Source organism: Crinia signifera, chromosome 1 (assembly GCF_055691185.1).
Source record: "Crinia signifera chromosome 1, ASM5569118v1, whole genome shotgun sequence".
Taxonomy (NCBI): domain Eukaryota; kingdom Metazoa; phylum Chordata; class Amphibia; order Anura; family Myobatrachidae; genus Crinia; species Crinia signifera.
In genome coordinates this window covers 373,371,855-373,398,520 of record NC_139217.1, presented here as the reverse complement: position 1 = coordinate 373,398,520, position 26,666 = coordinate 373,371,855, and the positions used below count along the sequence as shown (strand labels likewise).

At 41.7% G+C, this 26,666-nt stretch overlaps 1 protein-coding gene across 3 annotated transcripts; it reads right to left on the bottom strand.

Annotated features, from left to right (window-relative positions):
* Positions 1–2,664: 2,664 nt before the first annotated feature.
* Positions 2,665–26,666, bottom strand: BCL7A (BAF chromatin remodeling complex subunit BCL7A). 3 transcript variants are annotated; one of them, XM_083151313.1, is made up of 7 exons: positions 26,360–26,648; positions 20,151–20,232; positions 19,588–19,650; positions 17,262–17,358; positions 14,698–14,862; positions 13,173–13,291; positions 2,665–7,038 (listed from the first exon to the last, which is right to left on the bottom strand). In XM_083151313.1, exons 1-7 carry the CDS (start codon positions 26,449–26,451, stop codon positions 6,964–6,966), a joined length of 693 nt encoding a protein of 230 aa, XP_083007439.1. In that variant the 5' UTR covers positions 26,452–26,648; the 3' UTR covers positions 2,665–6,963. The 3 variants fall into 3 exon arrangements, with proteins under 3 accessions (XP_083007439.1, XP_083007441.1, XP_083007440.1); XM_083151315.1 differs by lacking the exon at positions 13,173–13,291 and having other exon boundaries at positions 26,360–26,666; XM_083151314.1 differs by lacking the exon at positions 19,588–19,650 and having other exon boundaries at positions 26,360–26,638.

Here is a 26,666-nt window from a genome sequence, read left to right as displayed (position 1 = left end):
CACCCCATCGGGATTTTGACCGTCAGGATTTCATACTGAATCCGTTCCAGGTGTCACATCATTAGGGATTGTGGCACCATCTCATAATAAATTTACCACACTTATCAAACAATCCTCGTATATAGACTTAAAACCTGGAAAATAATAGCAAAGTTAACCTCTACACAATGGTAATTCAGAATGATCAGAGGTACCATTATTGCATAACTTACTGTGTAGTATACCAGCTTATTTGCCACAATTTCACAAAATAAAGGGATTTAGGAAGATGTCTGAGTAGCCAATCACCTGTAAAGTTATGCTAATAACTTATTATACAAATTAAGAATACTCTTTCAAAATGCTAGCAGCCTATCACTTCTATGTATTACAAAGGGAAAACACAATACTTCTGACTCATTCATATTGAGACTCCATAAATAGCAACAGGCATTTACAATCTCGGTCCTCAAGGCACACAAACAGCATAGGTTTTAGCGATATACATTCTTGAGCACAGGTGACTTAATTAGTACCATCTGTGCTAAAGCCTGGATATCACCGCCACCATTTGAGCTCCTTAATAAGGGTGGGAATTCCTGCCCTATAGTCTGATAACAAATGTTTATGTTTGGATATGTACATGGTCTCCTGGAATTGGACAATTATTATATTGGAGAGAGAGGATTTTGTGTGGGTCTGTGTGTGAATTTTTAATTGAAAAAAAAAATTGGGCCTGGCAGCCAGAACTACAAGCATGTTTTGATTTAGCTATATTGGTGCGAAGCTGGCAGTTCTTGAGCTGGTTCAACTATTATTAGTTGCTTCACATACTTACTGATGATTGGGATGCCGGCTGTTGGTATTCTGGCATCAGCATCTTGATGTCTTTGATGTTACGGCACCAGGCTTCTGACAGCAGTCAGTATCCGGACTGTATCCCAAGCAGTATACATACAACTGCTTCCAGGTCTTCATGGTACTTAAAGTGTGCAACCCTTTACTGTACTTTGGTTCCACCAGCACATCTCATCCCTGTGTCCTCCTCTTAGCACATTGAGCCATAAGTTTAGGATACATCCACCTGTATATAAGCAGCGGGCCCTATGACATTTATTGCTCATCATAAGACTTTCATTTTTTCCTTAAAAAGTTATATCCTGTTCAACCCCTGCATTAATGCTCCAACACTCAATATATTTTCCATAGAATCCGGATTTTCCTTTATATCGAGGCTCATCACACCGTCCCTTCAAACAAGGACACCCATGACTTACACAGGTTCTATAGCTGACTATGGGCCTTATTCAGAGTTATTTATTATTAACAGTTTCTTATATAGCGCACACATATTCCGCAGTGCTTCAGAGTATAGTTGAAAATTCACATCATTCCCTGCCCCAGTGCACCTTATAATCTATATTCCCTACCACATGCACACGCACACACACACACACACACATTCTAGCGTTCATTTTTGTTGGAAGCTGACCTACCAGTATATGTTTGGATTGTGGGAGGAAACTGGAGTACACGAAGTAAACCCACACTAGCGCGGGGAGAATATACAAACTCCGCAGTTAGAGCCATGGTGGGAATCGAACCCATGACCTCAGCACTGTGAGGCAGTAATGCTAACCATAACACCATCCGTGCTGCCCCAATAGTATGCTAATTCTTTCCCAAATGGCAGGTGGGGCTGATGTAACATGTGCAGAGAGAGTTCAATTTAAGGGAGTTATTTTGTTTCTGTGCAGGGTAAATACTGGATGCTTTCTTTTTACACTGCAATTCAGATTTCAGTTTGAACACACCCCATTAAATATCTGCGTCTTATTCCCTCCAATATGTGCTATGTTCCCTCCAGTCCCAGAAGCAGCCACAGACCTCATAAATTTCCATGGGTGATGGGATGCAGTCAGATTTACATTGTTCCAGAATGCAAAGCATTCCTGAGCTTGGCCTGTGGGCTAAAGATGATAAATTTAGCTTGCATAGGGTTCACCCAGAAGCTTCCCCAGGATGCATCCCACTACCACTCTGGGCACATCGCAGGAAGTGGATATTTAAGAATCCACAAGACTGCTCATTACTACATCTGCCAGGTTTAATAGCATACTGGTAATACCACACCCAGAACATTAGAGCAGATGTATGAAGCAGTGTAAGGGAGGAGGAGTTGCCCATGACAACCAATCAGCTGCTCTGTATAATTTTATACCATGCAAAATTATAGATGTTACTTCAGTGCCGATTGGTTGCGATGGGTTTTCCACTAGCTCACTTCTCCCATATCACTGTTTCATACATCTGCCCCATAGACCCCTAAATCATCAGCCCAGAACAAATTCATGCTCCATGCATGGCACTAAACCAAGTTGGTGACTTCACCATCACATCTGTAATTGTATATGTCAGTGATGGCTAACCTTGACACTCCAGCTGTTGTTGAACTACACATCCCAGCATGCCCTGCTACAGTTTTACTATTTGGCCATGCTAAAACTGATGCAGGGCATATTGGGAAGTGTAGTTCAACAAAGAGCTGGCGTGTCAAGGTTAGCCAACACTGACCTACACAATTACTGGAGTGTCAAGGTTAGCCATCACTGGTATAGGTCATGTCCTCTGCATTAACAAGACTATTACAAAACCATGTCACCATGTAAAAAAAAACCACAAACATGTCCGTAATCATTTTATTTTTAGAAGAAAATTGTACACTGTACAAACCCATAACTACCAATAGAATAAATAGAGGGGGCAAAAAGTGTTACAACTAGCAGAAGTTTAACCAGTTTAAACATCCAGAACATGATGCATTTGTGAGGAACATACATAGGTCAGTGGTCTTAAACCATTTTTTTCTTTTAGGTGTACAGTGGTTTATAAACTGTTCTTAGGATTGATGTTATACTGATAAAAAAATAAAATACAATATATTTTAAAGTTAAGCTCCTTGCTGGAAAGATTTTTTGACAAGCAAGCTAAACTCTAGATTTGTGAAGTTGATGGCTTCAAAGATCCAATGCAGTTAAAATACCATACATACACATAAATGCATGCACACACACAGCCTGTTGTTGGAAAGGTAAAGTATCATTAGGATTCAGGTTTTAATTCAGAAGGTCAAAGAGAAAAAAAATGTATTTTGCTTCTATAGATCTTTCCTTTTAGAGTAATATACACTGTGAAAACTGCAAATATTTAGGCCTTTACTGGTACATCTGGTCCACAAGATATGGCTTCCCTAAAATATAGTCTGATAATATTGGTACAATTGTTCATATAACAACCCAATTACTTATTTTCAAGCTTGGTTTGGGTTTTGACATATGTAAATAGTCAGGAAGAGCTGATTTTATAGGTAACCTTTGGAGTCACAAATTTCATGTGTGTCTGCAATAACTGAATTACTTCGAATTAGGTAGCCCACCCTGTCAATTAGCCAATGGGAATTAATAAAAATGTATCCAATAATTCCCCATTGTATGGTAACAGATAGCATATTGTTTATTTGACACCTATTCTCATTGCCACAGACTTTGGGGGAGGGGCAATCAATTAGCGGTTGTAATTTACCACAGGCTAATTGAAGCAGCAGTGCCGTTCAATTAGCTCCGACAGCAGCCCGCAGATAAAGGACTTCCCAATAGCTAGCCCATTTTCAGATTCCAGAAATGTTACTGCATTCTTTGGGTTAGTTTACAAAGCAGGGAAAAAGGGCTTTAATTATATAGCCCCGAGTGTCATAGCCCGTGGCTACCACCCATTTTCACACGCGGTAATAACAGTATCAAATTGTATTCCCACTTGATGCATTTCAAAATTCACGGTAACCTCACTGCAAAGCAATATTCACCTTCCCTTACTTAGAAAACCTGACAGTTATTTACTGTAAAAGCCATTATTTGCACAAAACAATTTCATTAAACATACCATTAAACCCACTTCAGAACAAACCTGTCACGGAATATATATTTGGATTGTGTAAAATATTATCAAAAGTACTAAAATTGAATCAGACTTTTTTAAACCACTCTGAGACAAACCAATCAGTAAAAGACTTCATGCAAAGATATTAACATTTCTTTCAAGTAGTTAACTTTTTCTAATGCCCAATGTCTCACCAAAAGGCTGTGTTCTTTGCATCCATGTATACGAAATAGGTGTCCAACCATATTGTATTATCTTTAGTGCACTATCCTAGCTATAGTGATAGATGTGGCTTATGCCTGGCAGCATTAAAGAGGGAGTGTTGTGACTTTGGGGGGAGATGTATCAAACATTCTAAAGAGTAGAGCAGCCAATCAGCTTCTACCTATAATTTCATAGAATTGAATTGATTAATCTATCTAGAATCAGCTGCTATGGGAAACACCTGTCCACTCTTCAGAAGTTTTAACACATTTCCTTCTTAGATTACTACAGCCAACACAAGTATTACCAAGTAGGTAATATGTGCAAATCTTAGCAATGTTTATAGTGGACCATGCACGGTGCATGGATACTGGTGATGCAGACGTAGTGTGGAGCAAACAACTTTAGCTCGTGTCAGCTTTTAGAAAAAGCACATTTATAGTAAAATCTTGAGGTATACTACGAATGAGGAAAAGGACTCCACGAATGCTCCACAACCCTGCAGCATACAAATTCTGATGACAGAACCAGCAGCAAATATGTACAACGGACATTGTCCTGACACATTACATCAACAGGCTATTCAAAAAGGTCATTAATAGAAAAATGGAAGAGAACATTTTTTTTTTTAGCTAGACGTGTGAATTTATGTAGATGAAAGCTAAACAGCCAGTCTTCGCTCCAGCATCTTTAAGAACTCAAATTTATGGAGGAAAACACTGAGAATCAGGTAGTATTTAATGATCACATAATGAAAGTTATACATAGAATGCTAAATGCATGTATATCTTTTAATAGGGAATGTATAATTAAAGAGAAAAACATAACTGCATGGGAAGCTGATTGTTAATGTATTTCCCATACAAAATATGGGAGACATCCCTGACATACACGAGACATACCAAGTTTCAGCTAGGTCAGTGGAAGTAACTTCATGTACAATCGTACGGAACGCAGAAGGGAGGACAGGCAGACAGGAATGCGCATCCCATCCATGGCAGCTCCATGATACAATGGGATACAGTCTTTAGGTCTTCGCAACTAGGTTGACAAGCATTGGGTCGACACCACTAGATCGACATGGGTCAAGGTCGACATGGGGTTTTTCACAGTTTTTTGAGCCGACATGCGGTATTTCATACCCTACCATCCACTAGGGCGTGGTGGGAGAATAAAAAAAAGTGTGCCCAGCGTGGCGAGGCACCGTGCCCGAAGCATTGCTTGCAAAGCGAGGGGATGCGGTGCACTTCAAACTGTGTCCGTGTCAACAGTGTTGACATTCAGGTAAAAAAAAAAAATTGTGAAAAACCACACGTCAACATTTTGACTGTCGACCCAATGCTTGTCGACCTAATTGCTGTAGACCAAACGATCCACACCCTGCACAATACCCCCTTGTTTATAGACCCAACTTGTCTTCCTTGGAATACATTTATTGGCTAGAAAATTACTGCAGCCACCCAATAAATTAACACGTATTGTCATTTTGTGTCAACATAGTGTTTTGTGTATACAAACACATTAAAGAGATAGCACCACTAAGCTTTCTAGAGTCTGCGAGAATCAGACAGCCTTTTATGGGCTGAACTACCAATTTACAGTGATTTGGAAAGACTAAAAAGAATAAAATTTTCTTAATAAAACATAATTGTAAATTAAATCTATATTAAGGGAAGGAAAATACACACTATAAAAAGCTAGCAATTAAATATCTGAACTATTAAACAATAGTAAAGCCAAACACTGTAGAATTGTGCTGCCTTTCATGGAATGGAACCGTATGTACACAAGACTCACCTAGGCAGTGCTGTAGCCTTCCTATAAACCATAATGCTATTACCCACCCAAACATGAGCTCTCTTCCAGTAGCTGAGATTGTTGCCACAATTTCAAAGAAATTACATAATCTGAATATATAAATTATCATCATCATTTAAATTTAAAAGTGTTGGAATATATATTGTATGCAAATTAATATATGTAGCATAAAAAAAACAATACTGGTTTGACTAAACACTTGAGCTCAGAAGAAAATGCAAAACTAAAAAAAAAAAAAATCAATTGGTTTACAGTAAAAAGAAATATGGATGAACCATTATCTAGAGCAAATTGGAAAATATTGAGCTGCCTGGAACATAGATATACCTAGTTACATGATTTATACGAAGGTTAAGATTTTACAAAACACACTAGCAGACACATAACGGTTGTGGAATGCACAGGACATGGATGGGAAAGTTTGTAAATGAAGGCATTCAGATAGAGAAATAAGTGATACGCTTAACTCCACATGTGAAAATGGCTTATCCCAATTCTAACTCTGCTACAAGTGTTAGACTTTACCTAAATAAAAACGCACCCACTTGCGTGGATCATTATGTAAAAACAATAATACAAAAAAAATCCTAGATCAAAAAGGCACAATAAACAAAACCATAATTATGTAAATTCATGTGGAGGCTTACAACTGAACAGGTACCATCTTTAAATATCTTACATGTTAAATAGCAAAATGGAAAATATATATATATATACAGCAGCAACACAAATGTAAAAATGACTACAGAAAACAGTGCGTAGACCCTCCTGAGTGTTTACATCAACTACTTCAACAGACTTTGCTTGGTATTCCGACTTCTCACAGAAAGACTTCAGCCTCCTCAAGTCCTGGTGTCCTCTCCAGGCATTGATGGATTTTTGCTTTGTAGGTTGAAAAAGTAGAGTCCTATTCTCATCGCAGAGACAAAGATACTTTAAAGTAAGGCTGTCCTCTTGTTGCAATAACCAATGTACCTTACAGTAAACAGACCCCAAATAAAAGAAAAAGAAATTCAGCTGTATAGTCTACATTGATTCGGTGTTCTGCTGCGAACTGTCACCTTTCGTCTTTTTGCACGGAGGGGCACCATCATCAGAATCCTATTATCAGAGAGAAGAGAGCAGAACAGTTACTGTATGCATCAGAAAATATGGATAAGCGGTCAAAGGTAGCAACAAAATAGTTTACAAATTGGTTTTAAGAAAGAGAATAAGATCATCTGGCATAGAATAGTTTCCTCTGGACAAAGAGTTACTGGGAATGACAGTTGGCGGACTGCTATGCACAAACAAAGTAAATGACCGAGCTGAAACCTAGGCAGATTTGTAACTATAAATGGGGTAGATGTATGAAGCAGTGATAAGGGAGAAGTGCCAAAATGCCTGGTACTTTATCACCGGCCAATCAGCTACTGACTGTTAAGTTACAGATAGATATAGATTCAATAAAGTATGTAGTAGAGAAGCCTACTGGATATTTCGCTGTGCACCTTGGTACTGAAAGGACTTAACAAAATTATCGAACTCAAAGTTTGAAGAAATATTGAAACTGGATCTGCTGCTTTCTTTTACATATCATTTGCATAATATTTTTTTTTAAGTGGGGTGGCCCATGGGGATTGCTGCTGGCAGCACACGGAACCAGTGAGAATGCTCTGACAAGACAGCAAGTATAAGGACTGCAGCAGCGGTCAGAGTATCTCATTAGGTACTGGAAGCCGGATCCCTTAGCTTTATTGCTGGGCCTCAATTGAGCTGTAATACCACTAATATGTGCACATAGTGGGGGACTCAAAATAACTGGATACAAATTAAATATACTAACCTGTTATTTCCTATCAAAGGATGTTTTATTGAAGAACGCATGCATAGTAACCATTCTAACAGAAGGAGCAAGGGGAAATTGAGTATATAATAATTTAATGTATGTTAGTATTTTCTGTGCTGTTGGCCATATATGTGATTATTTTAAATTAATTTGGTTATTTTGCACAGCGCTGTTCCAGTTTTTTGTTGTTGCTTGTTAAGTTACAGGCTGGGTTTAAAAAGGGGCAGTCAGGAGCGGATTGGCCGGTGATAAAGTACAAGGCACTTTATCACTTCTCCTCCCTTACCACTGCTTCATACATCTACCCCAATGTTACATCCATTCTGCAACTGCTGAGGAAGTAGGTCCAGTGGCACTCACTATGGGTTACAAAGCAGGTCTAAGAAGTTGTGCTATCGCTGTTACGGATGCACAACTTTACATGCATTTTCATTACAGTATTCCTGTCAACAATTAAGCCATTTTCCCTATCAATGGCTCAAAATGTGTTGCTGTTCTAGTAGATACCTGCATCAGTAATAGCAGATGGTATATATTAGGGATTTTCAGTTACATTTGGAAATGACTAGTCGACACTATTAGACCTCTACAACCCTTAAAATTTGATGTATATCCTGCAAGTACTGTACACAGCATGGCAACAATGGATGGTTATGATGATTACCATGTATGGCTGTGTGTGGGGGATGCAGTTTAAATCCCGGCGGTCGGGATCCCAGCATTCAGAATCCCGACGGCCGAAATCCAGACACTTTCTCCCTCCGTGGGTGTCCACGACACCCCTGGAGGGAGAATAAATTAGCGTGCCGATCCACGCCCCCCCCCCCCCCCCCCTTGTCGGGATTTTGAACGCGGGATCCCGACCGCCGGTATTTAATACTGAATCCGTGTGTGGTACAAAATTTGTACCGCACACAGCCATACATGGTAATCATCATCATCAATGGCTGCCACTGTGTATGGTATAGCCATTGATAATGTGACGTCCAGGCAACTATTTGTGTCAGTATTTCAAGATGGTAAAGTGACTGGCATTTTTTTCCCCTAGACTAGGGAAGGGTATACCTTGACAGGAGCCTATAACCAGGCACAGAAACTCGGTGCTGCAACGGCAGTACAGACTGCATGCACCAGAGGTGGCACAGCAACTAGTCGACTCTACTGAAGAAGCAGTTTGACTTGGAGGCAGGGCCCGGGGCCTCACGCATGGAAGCGTGTTATACACAAGGGTCTTGTACACTAGAGACCTGTAACACACACAGCCAGGCTTGCATATACAATCTATATATAGATTGTATATGCAATTAAATTAAATTCCTGGGGGTAATGGAGGGCCGTGCTACAGAGACACAGCCAGGCATGAATATAGATTCATACGCATTCCTAGCTGTGTCTGTAGCAAGACCGTCCATTACCCCCAGTAATTTACCCCTTTTCCCTGACCACCCTGGGGTGAGTTAACACTTTTGAGAATTTTCTTGCACCTGTAATACCCTTTTTACACCGAACATCAAATTACCGGATGAAGCAGTTCTACCCATTTCTTTGTTCAGTGTGAAAGGGTCGTGTTGAGCAGAGTTGGCAACTCAGGATTTAGGCCCCGGGTTGGGTCTTAAATCCTGAGTTGCCAACTCTGCTTTTTTACCAGGGTCGCGACCTGGGATTTGCAACCCGGGTTGACCCTTTTACACTGAAGAAATATCCGTGTAATTTAGTAAAGTACTGGTTTGACATTTATAACCCAGTAATTCGCTGCTCAGTGTGTAAAAGGGGGTCTGACTGCACCTGACAAAATGACCCGGCACTCAAAATAACAGGTAGCAGATCTAAAAAGGGGTATAATGAACCTATTTCAGAATTTGTGAGCTGCTCGTGTGAGTTGCTATGTTAATTAAGATTTTTTTATGCAGTAGCTTCAAATTATATATATTTTATTTTCAGAAAACAGATTTTTCTGAAAAAAAATATCCCCACATGGTTATTGCTTCATATTGCAAGTGGGTTCTTGCTTCATCATTCAGAACCCACCAATCGCATACTAAAAGCCGCACTTGATAACTAAACACTTTCTGCTACTTTTGCCCATCTCGAAAAATATAAAGACAAAGAAGAAAAAGGTATAGACAGCAGGCATACCTTCATGAAAACTAGATAATCGAATGCATTTATTTAATACAAGATGGAGGAATCTGAGCATTCTAATCCACCACCCTTCTCTCTAGAAAACCATTTTTTTTTTAGCGTGTTACTGTCTGGCCTGATCATCAGACAATAACTAGTTAGAGACTACATAATTTGTAATATTGACTCTCTTGAGTTCACTGAAGCTAGCATAGGGAAAGATCTACCCTATACCTAAAATCAGTGTCGACCATATAGTACACATAGATGTTATCGGGTATATAATATATGCGCTGGATGGTTCCACCAGGGCTCTCCAGCACTGTATACACCAACACATGTGGTGCCCGGGAATCAGCTTCACACACTCCATAACCCGCCTCTGGAATTCTGCGATACTAGCCAATGGGAGGCCAGGGGCGGGTTTAGAAGGAGTTGTAAAGTCTTATTGCTGGGCGCCACATGGTCCCCGATGTATGCCGATGCCTGACGGAAGCATTCAGCACATGTATTACTTACATATAAGTAAGGGGACTCCGACGCACGGCGCCATGAAACTACACAAGTGCCCATATACCATGTTTATATGTGCTAAGTTGCCCCCACCCTACACTACTAGGTTGGCATTGCAGTCACAGATGCCTACAGTCTTTAATATTTTCTGCAGTGTAGAGTGTATAAATCCTGACCACCTTTTAAAGAAAAAACACAGTGGACTTCCCCCTTTCCAAACAAGTGCACACACAGCAGGGTATGTGCTAGGACGGGGTTTCATAAGAACTTTCAGATGACTCCTTAACCCCTGACACATCATTGCAAGGTCACCATTACAGTCTGGCCCCCTTCATCAACTATACATGAGTAGCAGTTACCAGTGGGGACTGGGTAACATACACACACACACACATATATACATACACACATACACACATACATACACACACATCTTTTTTTTGCAACGTTTCGCTTTATTTACAAATCGTCATCAGGCATAAAGAAAAATAAAACAATGCTCACCATATATCCCCTACACCCAAGTGCACGTCGTTGCATGTTTCCCGCGGCCGGCCACTCACATCATCAGCGCGCGTCACAGTGCCACCCGTTGTCATGGTCACGTATCCACACTGCGTATCCCACACCATGGCAACTGGCGTCTCCTGATGACGCCGCAGCCCGACAATGGAGATTAAAAACTTTTTGGTTCGAGGTTATGACTTAGACCTCCTTAACTGTGCTAAAAGGAAAGCCCTTACACAACCGAGAGAAGACTTATTATCATCCAAGTCTAAAACTACTGATGTTAAGAAAAAAATGCCTTGGGTAAATCATTTTAGTACAGCCAGTGATGCCATTAGGAATATCTCGAGGAGGCATTGGCCCTTGGTTAGTACTGATGACACCCTACGGTTATCTGATGTGTCCCTCATGCCCTGTTATACTAGGGGGAAGAATGTAAGGGACTGGGTTGTCCGGGCTGACATTACCCCACGTGATAGTGCATCCCCCACTACCTTTTTGGAGAGACGCAATGGTTGTTTTCGCTGTTTAAACTGCATTACTTGCAGGAGCATGTCTGCAGGTGATAGTTTCTGCCATCCGGTCTCTGGTAAACGCTATCTCATCAGACATAAAGTAACATGCACCAAATGCTTCATAGTATATCTTATATCATGCCCGTGTGGGTTGCATTATGTGGGGAAATCTGATAGAACTCTCCGGGATAGAATGGCAGGACACCGTGCTTCTATCCGGGCAGAGCTTGCTTCTGGTACTAGTGATCAGCCAGTTGCAAGACATTTTGAACTGGCCGGACACAGTATGGCTAACCTACATTATATGATCATAGACCATATTCCTGCTAGATTAAGGGGAGGTAATAGATCATTAGCCTTGTTACAATTATTTATTTACAGTTTCTTATATAGCGCAGCAGATTCCATTGCGCTTTACAATAGTAGACAGTGATAAGACAAACTGGGCAACAACAGACAGACTTGGAGGTAGGAGGGCCCTGCTGCAAGCTTACAAACTATAGGGGTAAACACAAGGACAGGCACCAGTAATAGCACAGCAGTTACAAGTATGTAAATATGATGTGAATCACGGTGGATACACCGTTTGAGAACCATGGTCCCATTTGGACTTAATGACCATCTTGGTCTACATGCCTTTCTATAGAATGTAATATGTGGTCCTTCTGGTATTTATGAGTGTTGTATATTTCCTGTAAAAATATTTTTTCTGCATTTTTTGTATTGTGATTCTTTGATGTACGATTGATGTATATTTTTATATATGTGCCGGTTTGTGCCATTGAAATATATTATTTATACAGCTTTGTAGATTATACGGATCATGCCAATACTTATAGCATGTGTGCATAGATCGCCCTTGTTCTCGTCTGTCATCTTTGTTTTTATTTACATGTCAGCCGCGATGACCACGTGGTTTGGTTCTCCATTGTCGGGCTGCGGCGTCATCAGGAGACGCCAGTTGCCATGGTGTGGGACACGTAGTGTGGATACGTGACCATGACAACGGGCGGCACTGTGACGCGCGCTGATGGTGTGAGTGGCCGGCCGCGGGAAATGTGCGACGACGTGCACTTGGGTGTAGGGGATATAAGGTGAGCATTGTTTTATTTTTCTTTATACCTGATGACGATTTGTAAATAAATCGAAACGTTGCAAAAAGATTCCTGTTGGATTTACTTCATTACCACTGAGTGCTCCCTTCGCTGCCGCGGCAGTGTGAGTATATATATATTTGGCCCGCATCGGGTCTTCTTTGGTGAGCACCAGGACGTTGTTACTTTTGGCTGGAGTGCTTGGCCACCAGGACAATATATTTTATATATTTTTTTTTAAAGATGCATTTCTTTTTCTTAATTGTCCATTACCAAAAGGTACAACAGTCATTGATTGGTTTTCAACATTCTCAATGTACATGCAAAAGAGGTGTCAAACATCATTAGCACTCAAGGTTTTAATTAAAAGGAATGAATTAAGACTGTGCTAAAATCACAAATAAAGTAGCTGTTCTACAAGGTTCAATAAGATATGATTTGATTTTTGGTTATCAGAAACAGCTTGGGGCCAGCTATACTAAGCTTGAAAAGTGATAAAATGGAGACTGATGAACCACCAGCCAATTAGCTCCTAACTCATTTTTCAAACCCAGCATGTAACATGGCAGTTAGCAGCTGAATAGCTGGTGGCTTATCACTCAAATTAAGAACATCTGGGAAAAGAACATTTGGTTGGCCTACCGATTTGGTCATTACCTGAGAATTTTTAGAGGTCTCTGTAGCAATCTCTTTATCAACCGAAGTTTGTGTTTCTGTTTTCTCTGAACTAGTTAATGAACTTTCAACCGATGATTGGGAATTTTGTCCTGAAGTCACTAGAATGTTTCAAAAGAAAAATGTTAGCCCAAAACACAACATTCTCAGGACATGCAGAAAATAACTACAGAGTTTTGTAAAGTACAGATGTGTCCTCATAAACTATTTCCATGTTCACGTCAAAGTGGCCCTATTCAGCATGCGAGGACTCATTCTACTCTTATAAGTGTCTTTTTGGCTCTTTGTTGCAATTCGAGAAACCGCTTATCAAGGTTTAGATACCAACTGCAATGAGGTAATGTGAGAATAAACAGCGGTGGTTGTGGTCTGTATGCAACATTTATCATTGTAGGAAATGCTTTCCCCAAACAAGCAGAGTAGCCAGCTATTCTATATCCACTAATACAGTGCTGTGTCTCTGGTGCAGGAGAGGAGCAAGCCACAGCATTTCTCTAACCATCAACACCTTACAGCTACCGGTTGCAACTTCACAGAAGCAGTAAAATACTTTTATAAAAGTTAATTAAAGCTGTTGTGACTGCTTAGATGTATCTATGTGAAAAAAAGGGTAAAAGGGGACATGTTTTCTTTCAGTATATCATACTACAAAATATTACTTCTGTTGAGCTATTACAGCTACAGTCTTAATGGGTTGCGGTCACGATGGAAGATAGGCTGCAGGAGGGGACCAGTTATGGGTAGGATTAACAGTCGCTGGGATCTGTTATTCTGAATGTCAGGATGATTTTGTTGGCATTCTGTCTGGATCCCGACTAATCCAATTGGTTTCTTTAGCCTACGGATTCACAACTCCACCCCACAAATACCCCCAAGACATAATGGTTTCAGGATTGCTTTAATCGTGTACAGGTGATTTACCGTATATACTCGAGTATAAGTCAACCCGAATATAAGCTGAGGCACCTAATTTTACAACAAAAAAACTGTGAAAACGTATTGACTCAAGTGGGACCCTCACTCGATCATAAGCAGAGGGGGGCTTTTTCAGCATAAAAAATGTTCTGGAAAAAGTAGGCTTATACTCGAGTATATATGGTAATCGCACCTGTTTTCAAAGACAAAAACCATGACCGGTTGTGACTGCATGTTGAGAACCACTGTTCTAATCTGTAGGCGTTCATGAGCATTACCCTCTGCAGCCATTGCAACCTGTAAGGGCTTGTTCTGTTTTTATATATATATATCCTGTCTCTTCAGATATTTGTGCCAACGTATATCCATTGTAAGGATATAAACCCCAATACTGGCTGTACAAGTTCTATTGTTGGGCAATTGGCTCAAAATAACCGCTTATATTGTAATTTAATGTAAGTAATGCCTTAAGAATTTTAATATTAAGAATATTTCAAAACATGTATTCTTTTAAGTCATAACTTTTAAACACACCGTTACAATTTATAAGGCTCTGGTGTTAAAATTACATAGAGAATAAGGATATTAGCACCTTCAGAGTCCTGGTGTTCACTTGCGTTAGAATGGGCTTCCTCCGATTTCATCTCTGTGCTGTCTGCCTGCGTGTTCATGTGGTCAGGGGCAGGGCTGCAGGTACTGCTGTTCTCCTGTTTAACTGGGGATGCATCAGCTATAGAGCTCTGGTTGCTGTTGTCATCTGAAAAAGGTAGAAGTCCTTAATAACGTGGTCATTCATCAAAACAACGCAGCACTGCATGTATACAATTTGCTATTCGTTATAAAAGGCAGCTTAGCGCTTGTAATGGGCCTGATTCAGACCTTATTGCTCATCCGCAAATTTTCAAATGACTGCGAGTAGATAGCTGCGGCCCAGACAGAAAAAAAAAAACTCACCCTATACAAATATTCAAGTGAAATATCACTATTCACCTGCAAATCTATACGCAATTCCCGAACCATCAAATGATTTTTCCAATCTGAAAATGTGAGTAAGATTGACCCTTCGACAGAGACAGGCTGATCAAGGCCGGAGCGGACGTCACAGACCCTACCCTAAATTGCCTGGGCACACCTGCGTTTTATCTATCCTGTCAGTCAAATTACGAGGGGATTGTGATATCTATACGCTATTTCAGTCACTATTTGGGCTTTCAGATGCATGTTAAGATCCATATGTATGAGCAGTCATTCCATTGAATTCTCACAGTGATCTACTCTAAATACCCAATTTATGAACAGAATGATTTCCAACTCAAAAGGTTGTAGAGTCTGCTCTCCTGATTATACAGAGGGTACTAATTCAGCATGGGGCAAACCCATTCACCTGATACTAGCAAATCAGCAAGCGCTTAGTCAGCTACAAACCCACAGAAAACGGTTATGGTATAAAACATAGACTGACTATGGTCATATGGTCGACAGGGTCAAAAGGTCGACATGGGTTTTTAATGTTTTAAGGGTGCCTATGTCGACATGGACACTGTCTAAGTGTATTGCGTCCCCTCGCCATGCTTCGGGCTCAATGCCTCGCTGCGCTTGGCACACTAGGGCATGAAATACCGCCTGTCAGCACGTCGGCTGAAAATTTTGTAAAAAAATGCAGGTCTACCTTTTTTATGACCCTGTCGACCTATTGTGTGTCGACCTTTAAACCATTTTGACTGTCTACCTTTTGACTGTCTATCATCAGTCAGACTATGATCTGTCCGGATACCACAGAAGACAACAGCAAGTGACCTGTCTATACAGACCATAACAGAGTTTACATAAGGTTTTGTTATCTAATGAAATAAATAGAAGTGTTAATTTAACAGTCCCGTGCGCATCAGAACCAGAGATGGTCACTGCTGCACCAAGGAAGGTTCCATCGGATCCCGCAGCCAGGAAAAGGATCACATACGATACAGTGTATGCAAAAGGACCACATACGATGTATCCTATGCAATCCTGCTGCCCAGGAGCTGCCAGGTGAGATGGCGGGTATCGCATATGCCGCGATGTAGTGGAAAAAGCAATAGAACGCTGTTGTTTCCCTCCCTAATGGTCTAGTGTAGTGCGAAGAAAAAAAAAAATAAAGATAACTCTGGGAGCTTGTATGATTTACATCAAAATAGTGAATATAAAATACACTAATCATAGATCTGCTGAACCTTTTATAGACCTACTGCAGTTTTGGGCATAGATAAAGAGTCTTATTGCCTGGTCTCATCATTATATCTGTTTAATTGTTGGATCCAGAAGCAGTGATACATGTTTATTAGAAATAAATAATACACTAACTATATACTATAAATTGTTCGTCTCATTCACTACACACATTGCTGCACAACTTTAATGGTTGTTAATGGTTTAATGCAACTATAAGAGGTCTCCATAAGCGTGCTCTTATCACCAGAGCAGGAATTAATGGGTATAAGTCGAGAGTGCGCAGGCGTGTTTATATTTGAGTAGATCTGTAATCCATTAATGTACAGCTAGTCTATATCTCTAGGACTGTTCCCATGGCAAAATCATTGCCAAAATACGAGTTTCCACCGTGGGACACCATTTATTAATTTCCCTTTAATTAGATTAAGACACTCGCGCTCTGGATCCTTTACAGGTGGACTATCCATTATTCGAAATACTTGGGACCACAAGCATTTTGGTTAAGGGATTGTTCTAGAATATTCCCCCCTCTTCCCCCCCCCCCCCCCCCATACTTCAGTGGCATCTCCGGTCCCAGGCGTGCATTGCGCAGGTGAAGTCACCGACGCACTTGCACAATGCACCCTTGGGACTGGAGATGCCTTTGAGGAGCATCCTGAAGGTTGCCGTGGACATTGGGGGACGAGGTAAGTATGGAAAAAAAGGGGGTGCCAAAAAAAACCCCCAAATATTCTGAAAAACCACAGTTTACGGAATATTTCGGTTTTTGGAATACACGGAGAAGGGAGACCCGACCTGTACTAGTAAAGTGAGAATCCCAGGCAGCATTTGCATGTCCAAGCTGTTCGTATAAACATTAGGTAGTTAGAAAAGTGTTAATAGAACACCAGACAAGGAAAAAACAACAGAATAAAACCGCTTTCATTACACCATTAGTCCCCTACTTACCATGCATGTCCATCATGCCAGGGGAGGAGCTGTTTTCTGGGGTTGTCAGTTCTGATCCACATTTCTCATCCTTTGCTTTTTTCTTGTTTTTGGTCTTCTGGAAAAACAAAATGGACAAAAGAAAGCCAAAACTAATTTTAGAGAAACAGAGAACAGAGGGAATGAATAGATAATACCAGGAGCAAACCAACTGCAGCTTCCCATCACTAGATCTGCCGTTATTAGTGCACATCAAGGATTCCTGGTTGCAGCATTCACAATACTGGACAAAGTCAAAATTGGCCATTCAAACAACCAGGAATATTATCTGGATCAATTGTATGGACTAACAATTTGCTGAAAGATGAATACATGGACTCATTCATTTACTGCACTCTCCAGCCTAGCCGGAGCTGTAATAACCTAGCATTACACCTATCTTTTAGGCATCTAGTAGATTGTAAAGTACTTATAGTTGTTACTAATTGTGGAGAAATAAGCAGCCTGTCCATGGCGTATGCACGATGAGATGGCTGTGGGAAATGAAGCGACATGTTTACAAAGTCCCATTCTGCAACTGGACATTTATTTACATTATAATCTGGCAAAGTACGCCACAAAATGACTTTATAAACATTGGTACGATTACGGTGGTCCAGTACTGAGGGCAACAACTGTTTTACTTACACACTAAACAGTCGGTTATATCACCTTGGACTTCCTCATTTATTCAAATAAACTTTTCCTTTGTGAGCTTCAAATATTGTAATTCCATTCAGGAAAGGTGTATATTATAGCAAATGAGAAGTAGGGTTAATTTATATAGCGCACTTTCGCCAACAGGACTCAAGGAGAAGAGCCTGACAAGAAGTTTTTGTATACTTTTTGTAGTTGACATTGCATCTTTAAAAGAGGATTATAGTTTTTTTATTTTTTATTTTACAGATGATACCCTTATTAAGTAAAATTGTCGAGGTCCCATGAATGAGAATGCAGCAGTTTAGGGGAAACATTTCTGAAAATGATAAACTTTGGTCCAAGGCTGAAACCCAGGAGGTTTATGAATGAATTCACTGCTCACAAAATTGCTACTTAAGACAAATTAGATGGCTGCTGTGACCTAGCCAATCAGCTTGATTAAATACTGCACACTTAGATTTCTTCAGAGTACAATTACTGGGAAGGAAACCGAAGTGACATTAACGGACAACTCAAACTACAAGCAGAGGATACTGCTAGCCTTTGTCATACTGAACTCTAAATGCGAATTACATTTGCAATCCAATTCTAAACTTCTGAGTCATTAAAATTCTAGATGTAATTAGCTAGCTTTGTTCTTTTTGTGCACCCCCAAATCCGGCGAAAGGTGATGAAAATATTAATTCGGAACAATGCTAAGACAGTGCAGAGACTATGGTGTATGCCTACTAATGAATACTTACGCACTTCGATGGGTTTAAAATATATATATATATTTTTTTTTTTTTTATTTAGCCAATGCCAACATTAATTCCACTGCCATGATACAATCATGCACATAATTGGACTGACTCCAACCTACAAAAGTCTCTCTGAAGCTGCAATTATAGGTACCTCTCCTACAATCCTATAGGTTGGAAGCTTATGAGCAGGGCCTTCCTACCATTTTGTCTGTAACTACCAAGTTTGTTTTATCACTGTTTCCAATTTGTAAAGGGCAACAGAATTTGCTGCGCTATAGAAGAACCTGTTAATGATAATCTCCTTTAAAATAGAATATATTAGAAAAGCAATGTACATCAGGTCACATTGTGAATAACACAAAAGGTACACAGATAAGAGCACTACATGAACTATAGGTAGGTATTGAAGGAGTGATGAAAGCTCAAATAGCCAATGACTATACATTAGATATACTGTAACAAAATACTGCTGTAACATAGCTTTCCTGCATCCATCCGTGCTATATACTCTGATTATAGGAATCCATATATAGGTAATACTGTGACATTTACATAATTTGGCAATGGCATTGGCCAGTGTTGGTTTAAGAAACATTATCCGTTTTCTATCATTACAATCACGGAGCTGGAGAACACTGCTTTTTCCAAATCTCTTTTTTGCCTTCTGTAGGGTTTCTGATGGGCCATATAGGACTAAACTCATTCCAAATATGTGAAGAAACCTTGTTAGTTGTATGAATGCTATACTTTCATTAGAATCTGTGCTTTCATCAATAACTATTAGAAGTAAACTCAGTTGAGTGAGTGTTAAGGAAATGTTGGAATCACCATGCTAATGTGTTAGTAGTAAACCCACTCCCTTCAGCATTAAAAAACAAACAATGGTAGAAAAGACAGCATCTGACTTTTCCACTGGGTTTTGGTCGCCTCAGAAGTCCCGAATTCTCATCTGTCACTTTCAACTCAATCTGAAGGGAAAGAAATGTAAAGAAATAAATGACTGAAGTAGTCTACCTGTTCAAAATTGGTTTAAAAAAAAAAAAAAGATAAAAAAATATATCGCAAAAGAGAAGAATATAGATCAAAAAGGGACCAGTGGATTATTTTCTATTCTATTGCCTCTGCCCCCCTCCAAAAAAAATCTCTGCGGCATAACTACATAAAGTCCTTGCAGGGCTTCTCAAACTCCGCATAAGGATAGAAGAGGAGGCAGGGACATAGTTGGTGTGATGAGGTTTGGTGCTTTCTGGCCCTTGTAAGTACACTATTTGAGGTAATACACCAACAGATTTTCAGAACTTTGCTTCAATTTGTTTAAAAATAATGCAGTGCTCAGGTACCCATAGGCATATAAAGCTGAATCTAGAGAAAGACAAATCAAAGGTTGAAATATTCATTATCGACCACCAACGATCATCATAAGACATTTAGTAATCAGCACAGGAAACATGCAAATAAAATAACTTACATCCTCCGATTTAGGCTCAGCTACAGGCACCCATTTGTAAATCCTAAGAGAGGTATCTCCAACAGTTACCCATTTCTTTTCCCTGAAAAAAAAAACCAAAAACAAGGTAGTTATGGCCAAGGTTCAATCACTGTATCAGTGGTTACCAAACCGGGTGCAGTAGGGAACATGCAGGAGTATCATGGTGGTCCAGTAACCACACAAATATGTGAACAAACAGAAGCACAACCCTGTCCACCCCCTAGCTACTGCTGACACTTTAGTACTCCCAACAGAGCAGGTTTTCCAGGTCTCCAGAGTCACAGGTGAAATAATTAGCTCCACCTTTTAAAATGTGTCAATGAATAACAACAAGTGCACCTGCCAGGTGACCGGGAAAACATGCACTGTTGGGGGTCCTTGAGGAGCAAGGTTGAGAACCACTGACTTAGTGCATTGTGATTACAGAAAGTTTGGGAACCATTGTGCTACATGAACCATTTCAGGAAGGACCATTTCAAGGCTCATTCTCATAAATGCAAGCAGCATTCCTGGCATGACTGAGTACAAGGTGAAACTCCTCTCTCTGACATGCAACGTTTGTGGGGGGCTGGAGCAATGTAATGTATGTTATTTCCCCCCAAGGTGGGAGTGTGTTTTTGCCCTTTGGCAGACAATGTGTTGTTGTTTTTTTCCTGCGGAGGCCAAACCCAGTTTAATAATGGCAAGCCACATCCCCTCTTTTGAACTTCCATCTGCAGCTCACGTAACTGTTCCTCCAGGGAAGATCACAAGTCTGCCCTCCACTCCTGGGTTAGGCTAAGCACAAACTAAATCATGTGATAAGCTTTCCCTCTATTACCATGTCGCAGAACAAATGAGGGATGCTCCCATAAAGCTTGATATTGGACCTTACAGATGTGGACGATAGAGCATTCTCTAAATCATCAGTCCATTTATCCAGAGAGATCAGGGACCTCTATGTTCCTAGGCTTCCCTCCTCCAGCCAATTGTGAAAGCGTCGACTATAGACTACAGATATAGAAAGCTTTATAATACACATATGCGATTACTATTGAACAGTTCTAATTTCTTCAGTGTTAAGCTAGTTACACACCTACAGATTTATCTGTCCAATCTGTCTGGTGGAAACAAAACCTGGAAATGTATATGAGCAAAATCAACATGTTCTCCCAAATGCTAAAAAACAGACAAAAACAATTGCATGGAAAAATGTGTTCTATCACATTGATAAAAACTATTTGTCTGACTGACCATTGTCTGTTTTCCAGTGTTTGGCAACACATTTTTGATTGGCATACATTCCCAGGTTTTTGTTCCCACCAGATTGGACAGATAAATCTGTAGGTGTATATCCAGGTTTAAGTTGGTATAAAAAAATTATAATAGGCTAACAATAATGGTAAAAATAAGGAGCCTTTTTAGAGACTGTAATAATTGCATGCCAGAAGTGCTTTTAATAAACTATAGCAAAGAAACCCAAGTACAGAAGATCATTTTAATTACATAATTCTTGGATGCTTTGAAGTACTGATTTAAAAAAAAAAAAAAGTTGTTAAAAATGCAAAGTGATTCTGAAATCAACGAAGAACAGAAGTGTTTTACAAAAGCTTGATTATATTAACAGTAGCTGTTTCTCATGGATGCCTATGGCGGAATATGTTCACTGTTAGCATGACACTAGCCTTCTGTATGATCATACGTTCGATTAATGGAACAATATAGCATTGCAAGTAAAATAGAGTCCTCTGTATCAGAATAGGTCAAAGATACGCAAGAGAAAAATGAATCAGTCTCTCACTATAAATCACCATATTGCACTATAATAACATAGAAATACATGTCATTGCCAACTTGTGCTACTGTAGAATTTGCTTTAATAGGAAGCAGCATGCAATATAATAATTTCCTAGCTACATAACAGAGATGCTGATGTATGCTAATTGAGGTTATCTTTAAAAAAACACAAGCTAATTTGTGTAAAAATGGATCAGATGTGTGGAAGCTTTAAAGGTGCCCATACACCGAGCAATTAGGGCAGTGCGTTTTGAACTAGATCACATTGCGATGTGCTAAAGCACTGAGACCCGCCAGCCCTTCCAGCACCTGATGTGTAATCGCAGGTGGCATGTGACACCGGGTGCTGGAAAAAAGTACTTAAAATGCGATGGGAAGTCGCATCGCATCCGATCGCACAAGTGTATGGGCACTATAAGACTTGTGCTAACCCGGAACTATTTTTAGTTTGTAGGTAAGCGGTTGTGCCATGGGATCTTCTGTGGCACCCGCTTTTGCAAATTCATGTTTGATAAATAGGTTGGCTCATTCTTCACAAAAGTAGTAAGAGACCAGATTCTTTATATAAGCGATATATTGATGATGTGCTGATATTGTTGAGAGGGAGCTCTAATAACTTATTTGATTGAAAAAAATAAAAAAAACCTGTTCTATCACATTTACATATACTATGAACTTAAACCAGATTCCATTTTTGGACGTGCAGATAAAAATCAGCAAGATCATAACCATGATCGTTACTAAATTGACTGATCGCAATACTTTATTGCGAGCAGAGAGCTACCACCCTGTTGCTACCAAAACAGGACTTACCTACTCACAAAGCACGTGCAAAAAGCATGGTCAGTGATGATATGGAACTAGGTTCTGGGCAAGATAACCACTACTTTCCCTGAAAGGGGGTAGTTAGAAGCGACCTTAATGTCTTCAAGTAAAAGACAATCATGTCAACAGAAATCAGGTTCTCTGTTGAACAGGTATAACTTCAAAAAACAAGAGATTTGCTCTGGGAACAATTTATAATAATGCACACAATGAGATTAATTTACACATTAATGGTGCCCATACACTAGGGCTATTCTCATGCGATTTGGTCACTTTTCATGGGATTGCAATGATGAATTGTATGAAAAGTGACAAAATCGCATGTGATTGATGCCAGATGCAATGCACAGTTCCATGCACATTGTATCGGAGCTTGTGAGTTGCACCGACTGCAGAAGAGAGGTCGGATCGCTGCAATAGGCTTAACTGAGATTGCATGCAATATGCAACAGGGCCACATACTATATTGCATGTGATCCTGCTGCCCAGGATCAAGGGGAGAAGTCACAGTGTATGACCAGCTTTAGGGCCGGATTCAACTTATTTCACACCAGCAGCCACTAGAGGGTGCCCAACTGAGCTATTCAAATGTAGTTCCAGGCCCCTGTGGTTGCTGGTGCCATCACTTCAGCTCGCACCTGCCCGTTTGGGTGCACAAATGGGACTTTTTACATTGCACCCATAAGCTTGGTCAGGTCTAGCCGCTATGCAAGCCAAACCCATCCTTAACGGGCATGATAAAAAATGGCGGTACTTATGTAGTATCTGGGCTGCCGATTTCTAAATCGGGTCGAATCGGGCACATCGCATCGCATCGCATGCGACCATCGATGCGATGCGATGCGATGACCCGATTTTTCCATAGGAATCAATGTTAAAATGGACTGAGTCCATTTTAACATGGAATTCAATGGGAAAAAGGGGTCCTTTTCATACCCCTACTATCCAAGTGGGCATGGAGTTGGATATAAACCTGTGGCGAGCGTAGCGAGCCACCGAGCCCGAAGCGTGGCGAGCGAAGCGATATCGCATCGCATCGCATCTGATTGTATGCCTTAACTTAAGGCATACAATCAAAAAATCGGCAGCCCAGATACTACATAAGTACCGAAATGGCAATTTGAATATCTCCAGGCGGTCAGGTGTGATCATTTGAATTTGCCCCCCATTCTACAAATACATCAACTGAATCTGACCTCCAATCTTCAACACGACATCAACTTGTGGAACCCTATATATGTATTGCATTTTTAGAGACACAAAATCATTGAATGTTTAAAAGTACCAGTCACAATAAAAATTTGATTGTGAGGTGACATGCTTCAACATAGGAGACTGAAAAGACTGATACATGTAACCCCCCCCCCCCCCCCCCCCCCATAGAGGGGAATTACAATGTTTTTCCCTGTGGCCACCACTGCTATGCACACCTGCTAGCAGCTATTCAATTGTTCCTACTTGCAGAAATGTGACATGCGTTAATCTTCAGGTCATGCAAAGTACTTTACCTGGATTTAGTCGTTTTGCGCGGCCAAATTCAGTCCTTCTGGGCACAATCAATGCACCAAAAAAATATGGGGGTACTCTTTACCTAGAAGGGCGCCCATCGCGGGCATCGCGGGTACATTTATGTATGGCCGCGACGCGACCGACGCGATGCCCGCGATTTCCCATTGAAACCAATGTTAAACATGGAAATCGTGTCGGTCGCGTCGCGGCCGGCCATAAATGTACCCGCGATGCCCGCGACGCGATGCTCCCGATTTCCCATAGGAATCAATGTTAAAAGGCGCGATGGACCCGATTTTACTGTTAAATGGCTCAATCCACCCGATTTGGCCATAGGAATCAATGTTAAATGGGCCACAGAGCCCATTAACCCTTAAATGTCCCCCCAAATTTTTAACGCCACCCCACGATCCACGCCAACCCGAAGCGTGGCGAGCGCAGCGAGCCCGCGAGGGTCGGCGGTACGCGTCCTCCGACCTTTTCATGCCCTACTATCCACTAGGGCGTGGTGTGAGAATATAATAGTGTGGCGAGCGCAGCGAGCCACCGAGCCCGAAGCGTGGCGAGCGCAGCGAGCCCCGCGAGGGGACGCGGATACCTTCACAGTTATGCGCGTCCCCTCGCGGGCTTCACAGGTGTCCGTGGCGAGGCGGACACCTGTGAAGCCCGCGAGGGGACGCGTCTACCTGTGAAGGTATCCGCGTCCGCTCGCCTCGCTGCGCTCGCCACACTATTATATTCTCACACCACGCCCTAGTGGATAGTAGGGCATGAAAAGGTCGGAGGACGCGTACCGCCGCCGCTCGCCACGGGTTGGCGTGGATCGTGGGGTGGCGTTAAAAATTTGGGGGGACATTTAAGGGTTAATTTGGCCTATTTGGCCCCAAATCGGGTCCATTGAGGCATTTAACAGTAAAATCGCGGTCAATCTGCCGTTTTAACATTGTTCCCTATGGGAAAATCGCGGTCATCGCGGCCATCCCGATTTACCCGCGATGACCGCGATTTTTACCCCCGACGACCGCGATTTCAATCGCTGGCGCCCTTCTAGGTAAAGAGTACCAATATGGGTTCCCAAACAATTGCATACCACCCTGTCTTAAGTGATCATCAATATGAAATAGTGTGTGCCCATTAAACAACTAAATCGCCACCTTAAAGTTTGGTGTGTCATGAAAATATGCCAGAATCACCACCACCACATGGGCACCAAGGATAACTGGTGTCATTATAATAAACGCAATGTATACGTGTGTCCATTACCACCTCACATTACAAATGGTTTACAGTACTGCACAAGTGATTTGCTTTCCTTAATTAGAACTGGCCACTATTCATTCTGTAGATACTATATGGACATTTAAATGACTGTCCAATAGCAGCACCAAGGTCATCCCACAATAAGCGAGCAGCCTCCCATTGGCTAGCACAATGCTACAATAAAGACAGGAGATTGTGTATTTAGATTTCTCCTGCTCACGTGCAGGTACAAAGCAATAAATCCACGAGAACATCCGAGTGGGAGCTATACAGAGCGGGGCAGCCGAGCTGCGGGCGGTGACCTCCCCGGCCCCCGGACACACTTCCCACCCGGCGTGTACGGTGCAGGAGGCGCAGGCTGCTGGGTACGTGCTGCACCGGCCACACACCGGTGGTGATGGCACATGGCGGCCCATGCAGCCGGCGACAGGCAGAGCCGGGACCGCAGCACTTCCTCCCCCGGCCCCATCTTGGTGCCAGCAGCAGCAGTGAGCGGGAGGCAAGGGACGAGGGAGGGAGCTCCGAGTCTCCGGGCCAAAGCGCTAAATTTAAATCTCTCCCCCCTGCCTGATAGGGGACATCAGTGAGAGCCGCCGCCGGGAGGTGGATGAGGAGCCCCCGGAGCGGCCACCATGGGCAGCCGGCGCCGAGCTGCCTCCACTCTCGCCGGCCGGGACTGAGCCGCAATGGCCGCCGCCTTTGGCGGGAGCTCGTGGAGAATGTGGAGGGACTGAGGGACGCCAGGTGTCCGCGTCCGCCCTGCTCCCGGTCACACCGAGGCTTCCTCCCATTCCGCCCCTTTGTTGTCTCTTCCTTACCATTTTCGTACTTTTTCGATGGCGGCCATAACCCGTTTGATATCATCTTTAGCCCGGCTTCGTGTTTCGGCTCTGACCGAACGTCCCGACATGGCTGCTGCGGCGGGCTGGCCGGGAAGGGGAGAGAAGGAAGGAGATCCGCCGCCGCTGCCGGTTACTTGTCGCTCTTTCTTCCTTCACACACTCACATACGGCGGCCGCCGCGTCCTGGAACAGTCTGCGCATGCGTGGTGTCCGGCCTGCTGCTGCTGAGCATCGCGGCGGGGGGATGGGAGAGGAAAACGGCGCCGCCGCTGCTGAATATACA